The following is a 19,445-nucleotide window of genomic DNA, read 5'->3' on the forward strand; positions in this document are numbered from 1 at the left end:
TAAATACAGGTATAAAATAATTTTTAAAAAATTCCTCAAAGTCTGTGCTGATTTGGCAATAAATTTCCAGAGCACATTTATAATCATCAAACTTGTATGATATTAGTACAATTGTTGGCTCTTTGTTTAAGGTTATTGTTTCTATTGCCTATCTGACCTTGCTTTAAAGGGACCAGAATATACCACCCTGAAATTATACCACATTGTCATAAGGATTATCTTGGCAATTGATACTCAATAGATACAGGAAGAATTCTCTACCCTTTTAGGCTTTATCTGCTTAAAAGTAAGGCATGAGAAGGGTGACGCACTAATTCCAGGGAGAGAGGAGGTACTGTTATCATTGAAGACAGAGCCAATACCAAGATGAGTATGCATAAATAGATTTTAATGAAAATAGCCCTTATCTTCCATTACTACACCCATATACTTCCATATAGTCTAGTTCCTTAAAGTCTTATAAAAAAGAAAAACCGAAAATACAAAAAAATTCAGTATGGGGTAGGGGGAGAGGGGAGGGATAGCATTAGGAGATATACCTAATGTTAAACGATGAGTTAATGGGTGCAGCACACCAACATGGCACATGTATACATATGTAACAAACCTGCACGTTGTGCACATGTACCCTAAAACTTAAAGTATAATAAAAAAAATCAGTATAAACATTTAATTGGATTTTTCTAGAATCATTTCAAAATTAATTTCTTATAGTCATAATTCAGAGGAGACTGCCTTATGTTGGTTCAAGGCCCCTTTGATTGGTTGCTATGAATCTCCTATTTTTTGGGAAACTGGCCCATTTTCAAGATAGATTACCTGGCACCTAGCTCCAGAAACTCCATTTTGGTTTGATCATTTCAAACGACAGTCTCTCATAAACTTTAACAACTCCAAACCCCCTTTCCTTCATTAAGAGGGTAATAAACCTGAATGTAACCGCTTCAGTTCTAACCAACCTATTTTTTTGTGATTCCCAATGCATGTTAATAAAATGTATGTGCTTTTTCATGTTAAAAAATTCAAAATATTCAAAAACTTAAAGACTTAATTGGGGAAAAGAAACTTAATTGGGGAAAAGAAAGATGTTGCTTTCTCACTCCCAAATTAAGATATGTTTTAATTATGCATGTATATTATAAAGTTATAGTTTAATTTTAGATCAAGAAGAGAGCTCAAGGGTCATTTTTTTTTCTATACTTAAAAGTTTTCAGGTGAGGTTCAGAGAAGCTAAATGTTTTAACTAAGCTTATTCAGTTTGCTGGTGGCCAGGACTAAAACAGAGATGTTAAGACATAGTACTATATATTTTTTATCCACCAGCTCATGTTGCTCTTTTAGTTATGATAAAATTATTAAATGTCAGCTGGGCGTGGTGGCTAACACCTGTAATCCCAGCACTTTGGGAGGTTCAGGCAGGTGAATCACTTGATGTCAGGAGTTTAAGACCAGCCTAGCCAACATGGCGAAACCCCATCTCTACTAAAAACACAAAAATTAGCTGAGTGTGGTGGCAGCCGCCTGTAATCCCAGCTACTTGGGAGGCTGAGGCAGGAGAATCGCTTGAACCCAGGAAGCAGAGGTTGCAGTGAGCCAAGATCACACCACTGTACTCCAGCCTGGATGACAGAGCGAGACTCCATCTCAAAAAACAACAATAACAAAAATATTAAATGTCTACTAGTCAGTCTACCTTAATTTCTTTATGAAAAGTTTTACCGCAAAATTGTATATAGTCTTTATGGAATTATAGATAATTAAAATATGCCAATTATTTAGTCAACTTGAAATTCTGATTATAGAAGCTACAAACTTGTCCCTCTCTGTGCAGTAATACAATTACAGTTTATTATTAAACTAACAGGTGAAATTTTCTTTTAAAATAGACTTAAAAAAGAATTAGAACTTTATAAGGAAGACGACATGGAAAGTGTTTATGAAGCTCTCCAAACAGAAATAGAATTTTTGGAGTTGGTAAGTTATCATTGATTGTTTAACTTTTGTTCAGCATTATTTTACCTGCTGGTAAGGAATGGTTTTACTGGTGTACAAATCACTGAACTAGTGTTTAATCCCTCTGCAAAAAAAAAAAAAAAAAAGCAATAATGAAGATAACTAGGATCAGGATGTAAATCTATGAAGTGTTTTGAGTTCCTAGAGAGTTAGGTGCTACATGAAGCAAATTATATTCAAAGAGAATATGTATGATTTCAAAGTAAGTTAAAAAAAAGCAACTTTAGATCTGACCTCATAACATTTCCTTGACTGAAACTGTTATTAGAGGATTACTGCACTGAAGGAAATTTAACTATCATAATGCCTTAAAAGCTTTTTGTTTTTGATAGGCATAAATTATACTTTTATTATATTTGATCCTAAAACTTTCTTATTGAGTATTTGTATAATCTCAAAAACCTTGAATTCAATTATTGGAAATGTATTTTCAGATTGTGTAGGAGCACTTTAAATTGCTTTAACCTCTTACTTTGGTTGTTTATAAAATGAACACAGTATTTGCCATACTGTATTTTAGTGAAAGACATGAATAGCTTTAAACTATCTTAAAATGTAGTTTTAATTTGATACATTGCATGTTGTTACATATTTTATGTAAACATTTTCTTGTTCAAAAAATGTTTCAATAAGTTACCTTTGAATTTATGTTTTTTTTATAAAAAATATAATTAAGAAATGCCCAGAGTTTATTGTCATTAAATTTAGGTACATTTTATGTAATTATTTTATTAAGAATTTACTTTTCCTCATGAGTAATTACTGTTTTCTTTTCAGACATTGGCACAGAAAGATCTTCAGGAAAGCAAATAACTTACAGAGAATTGATCAGCCATCTGAGATTTGATCAGAATATCTGAGAATCAAATATTTGTGATAGATATATGAATGGTACCCGTTACAACAGATCCTTGTGGGAAATATGGGGTTTAAAATATTCAAATTGTTATTATCTAGAAATGATGTGTTAGCCCTTTAAGATAATTTTTGTCTTGTTACTCAAACTTTAAGAGTTCTTCTGTGGTTTGATTTTGTTTCTAAAAGAAGGAATAGGAGAAGAAGTAGATACCATGTTCCCAGGCTTCTTATATGCCCCTGAACCTCAAGCTGTCCTATTCTTTCTAATCTATATAATATGGTTTGGATCTGTGTCCATGCCCAAATCTCATGTTGAATTGTGATCCCCAGTGTTGGAGGTGGGTCCTGATAGGAGGTGATCGGATCACGGGGGTGGGTTTCTCATGAATAGCTTAGCACCATTCTTCTTGGTACTGTCCTTGAGTTCTCCTGAGAGCTAGTTGTTTACTAGTGTATAGCACTTCTCCACTTTGCTCCTGCTGCCACCGTATGAGATGTCTCACTCCCCCTTTGCCTTCAGTCATGATTGGAAACTTCCTGAGGCCTCCCTAGAAGCAGAAGTCACTATGCTTCCTGTACAGCCTGCAGAACCGTGGGACAATTAAACTTGTGTTCTTTATAAATTACCCAGTCTCAGGTATTTCTTCATAGCAATGCGAGAATGGACTGATACACTATACTTTTCATTTTTTGTTGTAGTTTAGCTTGGGTCCAATGAAACACACATAGGAAGAAACATTCAGTTTATTGGCCCAGTTGTGTTGGTGCCACTTCCACTAACAAAGGTGCTTGCTTTCATTTTAATTATTCTCTAATCATAAAATGTCTGTTGACAGAGTTCCTCTGAGGACCTTCATCTGTAAAAGTTTTCCTACTTTTCACTGTGTTTCCATGAAGTCTGGGGCACCTGAAGCCATTTTCTGGTTAATGCCAGTGTTGGTTATAATGAAACAAATTATCCACGGGGATATGAATCTCCAGTGGATTATGAGGTACATAATCTCCTTAACAGCCATCAGGATTCATTTTCTCTGGTGACCTGAAACACTGCAACTGAAAACAGTGTAGTTAGGATCGGATCATACTTAGTATTGCTACCAAATTTCCAATATCACTTATCTTTCTGCCGTTACCATTTCTGACTAGACAGAAAGTCTGTTGTCTAAAAGTATATTGACTGACGTAAGAATAGCTACTCCTGAAGTCATTATATGAAAAAGATACTTGCACATGAATGTTTATAGTAGCACAATTCACAGTTGCAAAAATGTGGAACCAGCCCAAATGCCCATCAGTCAACAAGTGGATAAAGAAACTGTGAAATATATATATGATGGAATACTACTCAGCCTAAAAAGGAATGAATTAATGCCATTCACAGTGACCTGGATGAGATTGGAGAATATTATCCTAAGTGAAGTAACTCAGGAATGGAAAACCAAACATTGAATGCTCTCATTCGTAAGTGGAAGCTAAGCTATGAGGATGCAAAGGCATAAGAGTGACACAATGGACTTTGGGGACTCAGGGGGAAAGGGTAGGAAGGGGGTGAGGGATAAAAGACTACGAATTGGGTGCAGTGTATACTGCTCAGGTGATGGGTGCACCAAAATCTCACAAACCACCACTAAAGAACTTACTCATGTAACCAAACACCACCTGTTCCCCAATAACCTATGGAAATTAAAAACAAATCACAAATAAAATAAAAATAAAAGTGTATTGCAACAATTCAACAAGGCCCTAGATTGGAGCAGGTTAAGAAGAAAACTTACTTGGGGATATATTTCAAAATACTGAGGGCTAATGTTAGAACCATGCTTTCTTTTGTGGTTGTAGTTGAATTCATTTATCTATTAATGTTAAGGTAGAGTACTTAGGTTTATCTAAATCTCAGAGGAGAGCCTAAGCAAGTCTTATTTCAGAGCAAGTCTTATTTAGACATAGTTTTTTTGTATATGTTAACACGCTTATTTTTCAGAAATTAGCAAAGTTGAAACACTCTCCTTCAGGATATATAGCAATTGCCATGTGTTTAAATAATTTGCAATTTTCAAAAGTAATTTCCAATTTTATTTTTTAAATATTTAAATTAGTAATCAATTATTTTTGCTTAGGAAGAAAAAAATGAATGGTGGCAGAGAATTGCAATATATTTTATATGCAAATACAGAGTGGGAAATGGTTATTGGGATTTGTCATGACCTCGGTTCTGTCTTATTTTAGTCTATTTGTCTACCCTGGAGAGTCCTGTGAATCTCTTTTGCTATATATATTTAGTATGCAGAATTTACACATAAAGCTTTTTTCACTTACCAGTAATTTTTGCTCATTATTGGTTTTGTAGCTAAAATATTAATGTGAACTAGAGATCAGCCACCTATTTGAATTACTAACACAATGGCATATATGCACAATAAACTGCTACCGATACAACCGTTCTTTCACATGTGTGTCATATAGAATATCTAGATTAAATATTCAGTAACAGAATCAGTATTCAAATGAATTGAATTTGAGAATAAAACTGAAGGTTTGGTACTTTTATTATTTTAAAATGCTTAAAATGCATAATTTAAGATTTAAACTCATTTTCATATAATCAAATAATTATTTTAGCACTGCATGATAGAGTAATAGAAAGCGGTATCCATGTGATACCAATCAAAATAACTGAACGATTAGAATCAATGTAATTAAAGGAACAAGTTATCTGAAACAAAGGAAATACAGCAATCAATAGAAATCACAGTGTGTGAAACTAAACTGCACATCAAGATAAAATATTAGGAGTAGATTAAGTCTGTTTTTAGGGTTTTTTTTAAGAATTAGTAAGTCATAAAACTCATAAGTAGGAAAATTAACTGAACTTATCTGGGTAAAAATATGTCTCAGACTGAATTCAGTTACTCTGGAAGTAAGACTTTGGCTATACAGAAAGGCAATTTTTAAACGAATGTCCATTCATTAAGTAAATTCATTAAATTTTCCGTATACTTAGTTATGATCAAAACGCAAACTAACCCAAAGTAACACTGATACTGCTCTGAGGTTTGTGGCTTGCCACCATAGTTCTTTAATGTAACTCAAGTTCTTTGAGAAGCAACTTTCTAACTCTCAGTACTCCACTGAGGATAATATTAAAATGTATAGACAGTTGGCTGCGAAATTTTCTGCTGATTAATGGAGCTATTACACTGGGGGAAAAACAGCGACAAAATCATAGGATGTGGAGCATGACCACTGGCCTAGAAATTCCTTTCTTCCTTCCCTGGCCTAATTATTGAAATGGGAGGAAAAGTAAAGAAAAGCTTTAAGGTATCTACAATCAGAATGATTACTATTCTATCATTGTTTTGTCAATAGTAGTAGTTTGTTTTTTAAAAGAAACAAACAAAAAATTGCCTGCCTGCTTTTTTTTTCTTGGAACTTGAAAAACCATGATGAGATTCTGAAAAGGCTAAGGTAAGGTAGAGGTCATCGTATTATAATGACTTGGAATCTAGAAATGCCTTAAAACAGAGTCAATTGGGATTAGTAATTTTTTGTAGGATGGAAATTATGCTGTGAAAAAATCCACTGAGTCCATTACCAGAAGGGCAAGCAGTAATTTAGCTGGGTAGCTGCAGATGGACAGACAGCATGCACTGGACAGGCCCTGTTCAAAGCTCCTGTGGAGGACAAAGTCCCTTTATATTTTATACCAATCAGTCATACAGAACTGTGTCACACTATAATGAATAAATCATTTATTTGCAGCCTAGGAAACAGTAGCAGTTCAGTGACATGATTAGAAATAAATATGAGACTATCTTAATGCCGGGTGTATCAGGGTAAGGTGTTCTGTGATTCAAGTATTTATAGTATAAAATTTGAAATTTAAAAGCTGCTTAATGTACTAAAAAGTATTTTAACATTTGAAGCTGATCTATTTTAGGTGAACTTTTATGTTTCTTTTTTGACCCCTCTTCTCTCCTTTTGTCATCCGGAAAAACTTTAGTAAAGAAAATGTTTGCCTCTCAGAATCTAGTTCAGAACATTTTCTGTCAAGGGAATTTTTTTCAGGATGTGAACTAAAAATAAAAAATATTTTTCGTCATTAGCCCGAAGCAGGGATTACATCTTGGGGTTTTGTGGCTCTTTTATCTTAAGACAATAGATTTTTTTAAAATGTAAGAATGGAAAGGATGAAGTTATCTTTTGAAAATATTTGAGGTTGGAATGTATAATCAGTTGCATTTGTGCTTTCTAAACATTATATTTTCAAGTTAAGTAAGTTTTTTCTTAGTTTGCTAATGGTCAAATCATCATAGCAGTAAAGAAGCTTTATTTGTTATTTTACTGACACTTGGCAAAAGACTAATATCAAGACAGCATTGACTACTACACGAGGGAAATCAAGTAATAACTTTCCCCTGCTTTAAAAGGGAGAAACAGGATTTTATCTATTTGTTGTTAATTATACGTAAGGTCACATTTATTAAACATGAGGAAAAAATTTTGCAGGGCAATGCTTATTGTAGAACATATACTTTGACTGGAGGAAAAAAAAGCCATGACTGATGGTAAAGTGGTCTCCCAGCTGCTGCTATGAAAAGTATCAAGAGCAAAGCTGTCAGAATTGAATGCTGATTTAAACAGCTTTTGATACAGAGTGAATTTGTCTTTAAAAGACCTCTATGAAATAAACAGCACCAGAATTCAGATGTCTGGGAAAATAAAGAATAGGCGAATATGTGAAATTAATAACAATGTCTGATATAAGTAGCTATTCCAAACAAGGCCCATTGATTGAGTGGGAGAAAATGATTTTATTTTTTTCTTACAACCAGAAGAACTACACTACTTGAATAATTCGAAGTTAATTATTTTCACACTTGTAATAAATTGTCATTCTAATTAGTTGGTAAATAAAACCTTGTTAAAATAAAATCCTCTTAATCTACATTTAATAGATGCAAATACAATTACTAATGATATTTCTGGATATGGCTTTGTGATTACTGAAAGTATTTACAAATTTAAGCCACCATTAAGTGATGTGGTTGTTGAAACAGTTTTTGTAGACTTTAGACAAAGAAGCTCCTGACTGGGAATGGGTGACCTGAGGGTAGTCATAGGGTCAGCATAATGTCAGCTCTACAATCTGGAGCCAATTAACGTTAGTAAAATATCAAGATTATATTTATAGTAGCCTTTTTATTCAATAAAATCAAAGCTCTTTATCAAGATTCTAGTTGTAGACCAATCAGATATGCCATTTTTAGAGGGGGAACTGAGGTTTTGATTGATGATCTGATTTGCATGAGGTCACATAGAGTAGAGGCCCTCTTTATTTACAGATTAATTGCTTGGGTTTCATTTCTAACACAGCTTAAATATATATTGCTTTTGAAAACGTGCTTACAATAAAATCTTACATAACAGGTAAATATTAGAAGATAAGAGAAATTTAAGAATTATTTAAATCACCCTTTGGTACCAGAAAACATCGATTAATCAGAATCAGCAAATATGAATCTTTAATTAACTAAGAATATCTTTCTACACTCCTTGAGAAGAAAGGGGCAAATCAGAATAAAACAGACTCAAATCAAGTGTTATTGAAAATTCACCTTCTGGCTATCTCTTGAAAGTAACACCTATTCATCCTGCTTTATTACACTTTCTACAGATGTGTGTTTTTTCTTTTTTTCCAGCACTACCCTGTGGTCATTGATATTTAAAGTGATAACCTGAGGAATGGCACCTTTTTACAATATCAAATAATAAAGGTTATATTCATTCTTCAGTACTTGCTAAGGCAGGAATGTGACTAATAGAAAACATCCAGAAAGATCAACATGTAAAAGAATCTGATTAACCTGAACTTAGCGCTCTTGCTCATTTCCTTTCTCCTTGTATTCTTCTTTCTATCCATTCTTTCATCCATCTCTCCATCCATCCTGGCTCTTGCCTACCTCTCAGAACTCATGCCATACCAGCTCTCCTCCTTGTAGACTCCTCTCCAGCCATACAGATCTTTCTGCCCCCCAAATAGGCCCAACTTGTTCTGGTGTTAGGATCATTTCATGAGCTATGTTCCCTCTGCCTGGGTTGCTCCACCCCCTGATCTCTGTATGGCTGTCAGCTTCTGTCATTCAGATGTCAAGTGAAACGTCACCTCCTCAGAGAGGCCTTCCTTTAAACAATCTATGTAAAGTAGTCACGCAGTCACACTATGACATATCCTAGTTATAAATTCTCTTCATACTTCTTATAATTTGTGACATCTTTCTTGTTTTTCTGTTCTACTTATCACCACTAAAACAGAAGTTCCATGAAAGCAGAGTATTCTTTATCTTGCACATCGCTTATCCCTTAGAGCCTGGAACAGTGTGTGGTATATAGGAAGTGTCCAATAAATATGTGTTGAAATATGGTTTCAATTAACTTGTTCATTTAACCTATATTTATTGCTTAAGGATTTAAATATAAATTATTGATTCTCTAGTTAAAGAAACTGGATTCATTTATTGTTGTTTATCTTTCTTGGGTGAATTATCCTGTCTTATTTCTTACTCTTTCTGAGCCTGTTTACTTAGCTGAAAAATGGTAGTTATGTTTGCTAATTTCAGAGCCTATCTATGTTGAACAACCAATAAAAACATTGGAAATAAACCAGAAGAAAGTAATAATCCCACATCCCATCAGAGAAAAGTTTGTAGGTCTCTCAATGGTCCCTTAGAGCTTTCTATTATCAAACTGTTGATTGGCAGCTAATGGTTATGAATGCTACCTTTCCACCACCTGCTAGAATAGGAAGTGAAAATTGTAAGTTACTTGCAAGCTATGAATGTGCATTAGAGTACCTTAAAAGCATTATCTCTCCATGGTAATAGAAAATTTTGAACTGTGTTTGCTTCTGTGATTTATTCAGTCTTTCTGGTCTGAAATACAAAGTGTAAGCAATCCTCTTTTTAATTCAGCATCATATTTAGAAAAATATATGAGTGCCATCTGCTGGATTTCTCTGGTACGACATTGAAGAGAATGACAAATCGTTATAAAAATGTGACCCTTCCTTCCTTCCTTCCTTTCTCCCTCTCTCCCTCCTTCCCTCCTTTCCTTCTTCCTTCCTCCCTCCCTCCCTTTCTTCCTTCTTCATTTATGTAAATATAAAATTTAAATATTTGTATATAGTTTTCAATTGTTCAAATTTATGTACATATATAATTTTAAAATATGTATTTGGTGCTAATTTTCAAATTAATATCACATGCATCCTAGAGAAATATAGTCTAAAGGATCCAAAAATGAGTTTCCTCTTTTGATAATCTTAAAGGAGCTTAACTGGTTTAATCAATACCTTTCCTTTATTTTTGAATGAAAACTATAAGTAATAGACTTTCAGTTTGTTTTTAAGTGTTAGTCTTCAGTTTTCAAAGATTCATTTGTAAGTTATTGGTCCATCAAATGAAGTGAAGTCACTCTACCTAGGATCTTTGATAAGTGACTTGCCAATCAGCTTTATCACCAGATATTTGTTCCCTTTAAAATTGTATTTAAAAATTTCCATCTCTATCATTTGACATCTGCGGAATTCATATTGTTTCATGAGTTAAGTGGCTGAATTATTTCCTAGGGCAATTATGTTGATGAAGGGAAATTGGGACTCTCTGTTTACTGTAAGAATTCCTAGTCGTTGGATAATTGACAGTACTTCATATGCTCAACATATCGGCAAATCCTGTTGTTTCTACTTTCAAAATAGGTGCAGAATCTGGGACTTATTCTCATCATGTCATGAACCACCACCCTGGGGTAGGCTCTCTGATACTTCCTGTCTTCCTTTTCTGCTTTAATTTTCTTCTTAGTACTTATTACTTTCATCCTATTTATCAGTTTTGTCATATTTGCTGTCTATCTTTCAGACTAGAATGTAAGCTTCACGAGGGCAGGGATTTTAGTATCTTGTTCATTGCTTTATCCCTAGTGCCTAGAACAGTGCCTCACACATAGTATGTACTCAAAAAGTTCATTTCTTAAATGAATAGATTATCTTTGAGTGATTTTCCTCTTTCTCAAATAAAATATTTTCAACTATATTAGTACATACTCTTGGTGCTTCTATGAACTCTATAATGTCCAAATCAGTAAAATCTTTTCATATTTACACTGTTTGATTACGGCTCGCTATATTTTAAGGTGAAAAATGAGCACCTGCTAAACAGGATATCATGATAATTGTGATATGGAACCAAAGGTGACTAAGACATGGTTCTTGTGCTTATGGAACTTTCCGTTATTCTTCCTGAAGACTGTTAAGGAATTGCAAAATGACAGAACAATTCAGACACAGGTACTAGATTTATTCTTCAGTGAAGTCAGAGGTGGGATTAGTTTTGTTGCATTTGGCTTCATTTTTCCAAAGGGCATCAGTTAAACTTGGCAGTGATTCTGGAGAAGTTCTGTGTGTTTTCTGACATGTGAACACTATGTACATATTAGTACATATATGTTTGTTACTAGAGAGTCCAAATTCAGAATTCCATCCTTGATCTCTCATGCTAGGTACTGTATATAAATCATCTCGTATGTTCATCATTAACCTAAAAGATGAGAATATTGATGACTACTTTATAGCCAAGAAAATAGAGGTTGTAAGGCTAAGTAAACTACCAAGATAATACAGTCAGTTTCAAGCAGATTTGAAACTAGGATTGTCTGAACTCAATACTCTCTAACATATGCTATATTTCCCAATTCAGAATACCTAGGGACTGATTTCTCTGGGTTTAGAAATGCAATGAAAGTTCGTTTATTTTACAGGTGTAAGGAAGAGTTTGCTAGGTACCAGGGATGTTTAACCTCCTTTCTTCCCAAGTGAAGGCCACTACTTACTCTTTCCTATCAGGAAGGTGTAAACAATTGGAATGGGAATATCCATTTCTTTCCTATTTTACACACATAGTGCCAAGTGTCTCCTGCTACCACCAGGCAAATTCATCATGCTTCTGTGCCCCACAGAACTGTTTTGGAATGTGCATTATAGTATTATCCAGTGGCGGTACAATTAGTAATCTCCTCTGGATTGTGAACTCTAGGGGGCAAGAATTTTCATTTGTCTTTGCCTTTCTAACCTATACTAAAATGCCTTGTACATAGCAGGTACCCAATAAATGTAGAAGACTTCATGAATATGATTCACTTAATGAGTTGAATAGGTTTTCTAGACCGGCCTGGAACCTAATTATTTTCAATACCCTCGGTGAGAGGAGGTATATTCTAAGATTTAAATAACCTAACTCTCATTAACTTTTGAAGACCAAGGGCCTGCCTTTATTTCTTCCTCAAATGCTTGTTCTGGTGATTTCCACTCCCTTCTTAAATTCAAATTTGCACTCAGTACAGCCATTTGCTATTTGAGATTTACAGTAGCATCTGGATAGTGTCAAGGGGGAAATGGAAATACTAGTGTGAGAACATTTCAAAAGGAAGAGAAGAGTCTAGAAAGAATAGCTGATGACAGATAGCCAGAATTAAATAATTAATACACACATTTAGGTCAGTGGAAGAAGTTTTTCTTAGGAAAGGATGCTTTGGTTAACTCCATCCTGCAAGTGTAGGAAGAAGCAGACTTGACTAAAATAACACTATGGTGATGTGTGCTAAATGGGTTATATCCTTGTTTAATTCAGTTTTAATTTCTGTTTTCTAAAACCTCATTAGATTCAATTGAGAATATGAGACTATACTTATATGAAATAGTAGAAAACTGAATCAGTTTTTGTTCTAACAAAAAAGTGTGACAATTTTATTTAATTTGAACTCTTAGTTAAGTGAATAGGCTTAACTATTCACTTACTTAAGTGAATAGCTTGCTTTAAAGAGTAAGATAAGACCAACAATGAATTTATGAATACACACATTTTGGTAAGGGTATTAGTTTCCTATTGCTGTTGTGACAAGTTATCACAAACCTAGTGGCTTAAAACAGCACACATTATCTTACACTTCTGAAGGCTAGAAGTCTGAGGTGGGTCTCACTGGGCTAAAAGCAAGGTGTTCTCAGGGCTGGTTTCCTTCTGGAAGCTCTAGGGGAGAATCTGTATCTTGCCTTTCCCAGCTTCTGCAGGCTACGAGCACTCTTTAATGCTCCTTCATGAATTTCCAGAGCTGAGTCTGTTCATGTTTCATCTTTCTGATTCTTTGTCTTCTGCCTCCCTCTTCCACTTATACGGACCCTTGTGATTATTGAGCCCACCTGGCTAATCCAGGACACTCTCTCCATCTCTAGGTCAGCTGATGAACAAGAGTAATTCCACCTGCAACTTTAATTGCATTGCCATGCAATATAACATATTCATAGTTTTGGAGATTAGGATGTAGACATCCTGGAAGAGGCATTATTTTGCCTACCACATCAATGAAATATTTGTGTTCTTCAAAATAGGTTAAGCCGTCTTCCTAAATTGGGCAGTACATATTGTTAGTTTTCTTAGCAAGTCCTTTTAAATTGACTGAAAAAAATCATTAGTAGTTCATGATATTTTACTTTTTATGATTCTCTGGCCCATCTCCGGGCCTGCAATAAAGTTAAAACATGATGTAGTTGAGTGATTTCTCCATTACCAGGAGACAAGGGGACTACAGAGACCTATCACAAAGACAAGACACTTTATGGGGTATTTTAAGTTAGTGTTGTTCTCTGCCCCCATCTTCTCCTCCTCCACCTTCTAATTGTTAAAATTTCTCTTTTTCTTTCTGAGCTTCTCCCAAACACATTTTTATGATTTTTTCTTATTTTTTACTTCCACTCATCTTATCTGTTTTACAGAATTCTTCCACTCTTGGATGGCAAGTAAAGCTGTGTTTCCCTTCTTTTTAAATGTTAAAACATGATGATTACTCCCTAGCTGAGTATCCCCTTTCTGGTTAAAAATCTTTATTCAGAAGTCTCCCTAGAGAACCCAAAACCTCAGAGTGATCTATATAAACTAAAGCAAGAATATGCACACTCAAAGTATCATTTGGGAAAATCATCTTGTGGGTTCAAATGTTAAGAATCTGTTTTTATTTTAAAAGATAGGATATCGTGAAATAATACTACTTCTCTGTGTCTCTGATGGGTTTTCTGTGGTGTTGATTCCCTTGGCAGAAATCCATCTAGTGACTTACCCTACCTCTCTATAGTAAACTTGAATGAATTTATTCTTATGCAGTATTCACAAACTATTAAATTGTCTCCTGTTTAATGAGTATTTGTTGAAGTTTTCTTCTGATAGATGCTGTAGGAGTCACAAATAATAAGAGGAAGAAGAAGAAGAAGGGAAAGAAGAAGAAGAAGGAGGAGGAGGAGGAGGAAGAAGGAAGAAGAAGGGGAAAGAAGAAGGAGGAGGAAAGAGGAGGAGGAAGAAGAAGGAGGAGGGAGGAGGACAAAGGAGGAGAGAAGAAACAAACAAGGAGGAGGAGAAAGGAGAAGAGAGGAGGAGGAAGGAGGAGGAGGAGGAAGGAGAAAGGAGGAGGAGGAAGGAGAAAGGAGGAACAAGAAGAAGGAGAAGGAGGAGTAGAAGGAGAAGGAGAAGAGAAGGAAGGAGAAAAGGAGGAGGGGAAGGAAGAGAAAGGAGAAGGAAAAGGAGGAGGAAGAATAAGAGAAGGAGGAGGAGAAGAAGAAGGAGGAGAAAAGAAGGAGGAGGAGAAGAAGGAGAAGGAGGAGGAGAAGAAGGAGAAGGAGAAGAAGAAGGAGAAGGAAGGAGAAAAGGAGGAGGAAAGAAGTTGTCCAAATCTGTGAAAAGCTAACATTGTATTACGAAATCCTCTTGAGTTTTGCATTCAAAGTTAATATATCTATTTGCCGTTACTTCACCTTATTCAAAATGGTCATATGGTGGCTTTCGAATGAGGCAGACATACAGTTCTATTCTGGCCCGGCCTTTCCTGTGTGGCCTTGGGCTGGTTACTTAACTCTTTTGGATTTCAGTTCTCTAATTGGTAACAAAATAAATAAAATGACACCCATTTTGTTGGGCTGTAACAGCTGTAGCATAATTCTGAAGATATCTATATGCTCAGTGAATCCTGATCATTTTAATTATTGTTGGGCAAAGACAGTATGGAATAAAGTACCTTAGCATAGTATTAGTTTTTTAGTGTTGCTCTTTACATACAAAATGAACTTATTAGTTCATATACTTTGATCTCTTGCTTTGAATCACCAGAATTTCATATGTGTGGCTTATTTCCTAGACCCATGATATACTTGGCTGTGGTGGAGGTGCAATCTCCAGCTGTGAAACAGAGTTTCCTATGCAAACATAATTGTCATATTTTGCCAGGCATAAAACAACTGAACTGACCAGCCTAGAGGAACTTTTGGGAATGGTTCAGTTTTCTTTCAAGACAATCCTATTTGTTTTATACTCTGAGATACAATCAGAATCTGGGAACATGGTTTTTTTGAAACTAGATGCTCTTCTAAATTTTAGTTGAAGGTGGCAGAAATCTTTACCTCAACTCCTTTCCTCAAAGCCCACGACTATGATAGTAAAATTATTTCATTTTAAAGACCTAGAGGGCAAAGAGAAAATGACATAGAGGAGTTGATAGCAATACAATTTTGAAAGCTGGGTAGTAGAGGGATGAGTAGCGAATGACTTAGCAAACTTGAAAAAGTGGATCCCAAACTGGCAGAGGGAAAAGGAAAAAACATTTTGATTTGCCCCTATAGAACCCTGAAAATCACAGGAAGTGCAGTACTAGAAACTCTAGAAGTAAAGATGAAGATGGGAATGAAGACCAAGGGACTGGTTGGATGTACACGTAAGAAACATTCAGGCCAGGCACGGTGGCTCGCACCTGTAATCCCAGCATTTTGGGAGGCCGAGGCAGGTGGATCATGAGGTCAGGAGTTCAAGACCAGCCTGGTCAAGGTGGTGAAACCCCGTCTCTACTAAATATACAAAAAATTAGTCGGGCGTGGTGGCACGCGCCTGTAATCCCAGCTACTCCAGAGGCTGAGGCAGAGAATTGCTTAAACCTGGAGGGGCTGAGGTTGCAGTGAGCTGAGATCGCGCCACTGCACTTCAGCCTGGGCGACAGAGCAAGACTCTGTCTCAAAAAAATAAAAATAAAAGAAACATTCAGATCCTCAGGCCCTATTCCCCACTCCAGCTGGGGAACAGCCTCTTCCTAACCTTGGCAGAAGATTTTATGTTTATTTTCCATAGAATATAAAACAGAAGTTCTCTGGACAGAGAACAGCAGGTACTGCTCAGGATGGGAAGAAAATAGACAAGAAAAATTTATATTCTGAATGTTGTAATCCCAACTCTACTCAGGTCTCATTTTGGGCAATCAAATTTGTATCCTCCAGGCCTCTCAAATTAATATCATCTAGGAATAGTTAGAAATGCAAATTTTAGGGCCTTACCCAAGACCGATGGAATCAGAAACTCTATGGGTAGGGCCCAGCAATCTGTGTTTTAACAAGCCCTCCGGACTTACCCGTCTCTGAAGAGGCTCACAAGTTCAAAAGAAAAGACTTCAGAAAAGCGAGTTTTCAATGAAACAGTCCAGCCAGAGTGAAGCCCAGAACTGACAAGTACCATCCATGTGGAACTTTTCACTTAATTTAGCCTCATTCTTAAATAGAAGCAGTCAAGATTGACAAGGCATGCCTTTAACATGAAGATCTATCCCAAAAAAAGCGGCAGAGGTGGGAAGCAACTTAGAAGAAAGACATTTTGCAGGGAGATTAAAACTTTAGGAAAAAATCATTGATGTCCTCAGAAAGATAAGAGAAGGTACTTGCCATTATAGGCTGTTGATAAATTAAAATATGTTAGTAGAAGTTTTTTAAAAAATCCATAAAAGACTTAAAAAGAGAAAGTTGAGGGAATCTCCCACAATGTAGAGCAAAAAGACAAGAGTAAATACGGGAGAAAAAGATAAAAGAATTAGCTCATTCTGCCCAATGTTTGAATAATACTAGTTTAGAAAGAGATAGCAGAAAAAGCACAGAAGAGAACATTTTCAAGAATTAAAGGACAGAGGTTTTTAGATTCAGAGAAACCATTAAGAACCCAGTAGCACTAATGCATTGGCCCTCTGTCCAGGTGACATTGAGAGGTGACAGCATGCTGGCAGTCCTCGCAACCCTCGCTCGCTCTCGGCGCCTCCCCTGCCTCGGCTCCCACTTTGGCGGCACTTGAGGAGCCCTTCAGCCCGCCGCTGCACTGTGGCCACGAGCCCCTTTCTGGGCTGGCCAAGGCTGGAGCCTGCTCCCTCAGCTTGCGGGGAGGTGTGGAGGGAGAGGCGCCACGGGAAACAGGGCTGCACGTGGCGCTTGAGGGCCAGCGTGAGTTCTGCCTGGGTGTGGGCTCGGTGGGCCCGTACTCAGAGCGGCCAGCCAGCCCCGACCCACCCGCCACGGGAAGTGAGGGGCTTAGCACCTGGGCCAGCAGCTGCTGCGCTCAATTTCTCACCAGGCCTTAGCTGCCTTCCCACGGGGCAGGGCTTGGGACCTGCAGCCCGCCATGCCTGAGCCTCCCCCACCCCCTACGGTGGGCTCCTGTGCGGCCGGAGCCTCCCTGATGAGCGCCGCCCCCTGCTCCACAGCGCCCAGTCCCACCGACCACCCAAGGGCTGAGGAATGCAGATGCGCGGTGCGGGACTGGCAGGCAGATCCACCTGCCACCCCGGTGCAGGATCCACTGGGTGAAGCCAGCTGGCCTCCTGAGTCTGGTGGGGACTTGGAGAACCTTTATGTCTAGATAAGCGGGACCAATGGGCACTCTGTATCTAGCTCAAGGTTTGTAAACACACCAATCAGCACCCTGTGTCTAGCTCAGGGTTTGTGAATGCACCAATGGACACTCTGTATCTAGCTACTCTGGTGGGGACTTGGAGAACCTTTGTGTCCACACTCTGTATCTAGCTAATCTAGTGGGGATGTGGAGAACCTTTGTGTCTAGCTCAGGGATTGTAAATGCACCAATCAGCACCCTGTCAAAACAGACCACTGGGCGCTCTGTAAAATGGACCAATCAGCAGGATGTGGGTGGGGCCAGATAAGAGAATAAAAGCAAGCTGCCGGAGCCAGCAGTGGCAACCCACTGGGGTCCCCTTCCACACTGTGGACGTTTGTTCTTTCGCTCTTTGTACTAAATCTTGCTGCTGCTCACTTTGCGTCCACACTGCCTTTATGAGCTGTAACACTCACCGCGGAGGTCTGCAGCTTCACTCCTGAAGCCAGCAAGACCACGAACCCACAAGGAGGAACAAAACTCCAGAGGCGCCGCCTTAAGAGCTGTAACACTCACCGCGAAGGTCTGCAGCTTCACTCCTGAGCCAGTGAGATCACGAACCCACCAGAAGGAAGAAACTCCGAACACATCCGAACATCAGAATGAACAAACTCTGGACACGCCGCCTTTAAGAACCGTAACATTCACCGTGAAGGTCTGTAGCTTCACTCCTGAGCCAGCGAGACCACGAACCCACCAGAAGGAAGAAACTCTGAACACATCCGAACATCAAAACGAACAAACTCTGGACACGCCGCCTTTGAGAACTGTAACACTCACCGCGAAGGTCTGCAGCTTCACTCCTGAGCCAGCGAGACCACGAACCCACCAGAAGGAAGAAACTCCGAACATGAGAACGAACAAACTCTGGACACGCCGCCTTTAAGATCTGTAACACTCACTGCGAGGGTCCGCGGCTTCATTCTTGAAGTCAGTGAGGCCAAGAACCCACCAATTCCGGACACATCATCACACAATTTTAGAATGTGGAAGATAATGAAATGGGAAAAGTTCTCTTGTCCGCCTCGCACAGCGTGTGATGGGGATGTGACTCGCTTCTTCAGTGCCCCACTGCTCAAACCTCTAGGGGAACATACAGATGGGCAGGCTGTGGGGCTCTGACCCCATGGCATTGTCTAGGGGTGATTGTTTACAGCTGAAGCCCCAGTGGGCGTGTGTTACAGGTTGCTCTTTTAGTTTAACTGTCCGTAGGTGACTTGTGTTAACTAGCTCAATCAGACCCTCTACCTTGCCGCAAGGACAGAGGACTTTCTGTATCCTGGGTTCTTGCCTCGGTGTACCGGAAGAATCGGATCACACCGGGGCTTGGAGAATGAGTGCAAGGTTTTATTGAGTGGGAGTAGCTCTCAGCAGATGGGGAGCCAGAAGAAGATGGTTTTCCCCTAGAGTCGGGCTGCTCAGCGTTTGGACTCTCTCTGACCGCCCCAGCCAAACTCTGCATTGTTCTGCTGGTCAGTGGCCTGCCGGCGTCTGTCTGTGTGCTCTTCCGCTGGTGCGCTCCCCTGGACGTCCTCTCCACGTCCAGCCACTTGTGTCTTCTTCAGAGGATGTGTTCCTCTTGATGTCCAGCCGCTTGAGTGTGTGCCTGCTAGAGTCTCGGGGGCTTTTATAGGCATAGGACGGGGGCGTGGCAGGCCAGTGGAGGTCTTGGGAAATGCAACATTTGGTCAGAAAAACAAAAATGCCTGTCCTCACTTAAGTCCCTGGGCACAGGCCCAGAAGTAGAGCCATAGCCAGGGACCACGCCCTTCCCTTCCCCCTTCCGTA

General features: G+C 38.2%; 1 protein-coding gene across 2 annotated transcripts in view; it reads left to right on the forward strand.

The window, feature by feature from the left end:
* CCDC172 (coiled-coil domain containing 172) overlaps positions 1-3,497 on the forward strand; it is a 55,742-nt gene extending 52,245 nt beyond the window's left edge. For both annotated transcript variants that reach the window (XM_004050145.3, XM_019034491.3), the window contains exons 8-9: positions 1,887-1,974; positions 2,791-3,497. In XM_004050145.3, coding sequence (XP_004050193.3) covers positions 1,887-1,974; positions 2,791-2,826 — 124 coding nt within the window. In that variant the 3' untranslated portion in view covers positions 2,827-3,497. The remainder of the gene's footprint in view (positions 1-1,886; positions 1,975-2,790) is intronic.
* Positions 3,498-19,445: the final 15,948 nt, after the last annotated feature.

The sequence above is a fragment of the Gorilla gorilla genome, chromosome 8 (assembly GCF_029281585.2).
Source record: "Gorilla gorilla gorilla isolate KB3781 chromosome 8, NHGRI_mGorGor1-v2.1_pri, whole genome shotgun sequence".
Lineage (NCBI taxonomy): Eukaryota > Metazoa > Chordata > Mammalia > Primates > Hominidae > Gorilla > Gorilla gorilla.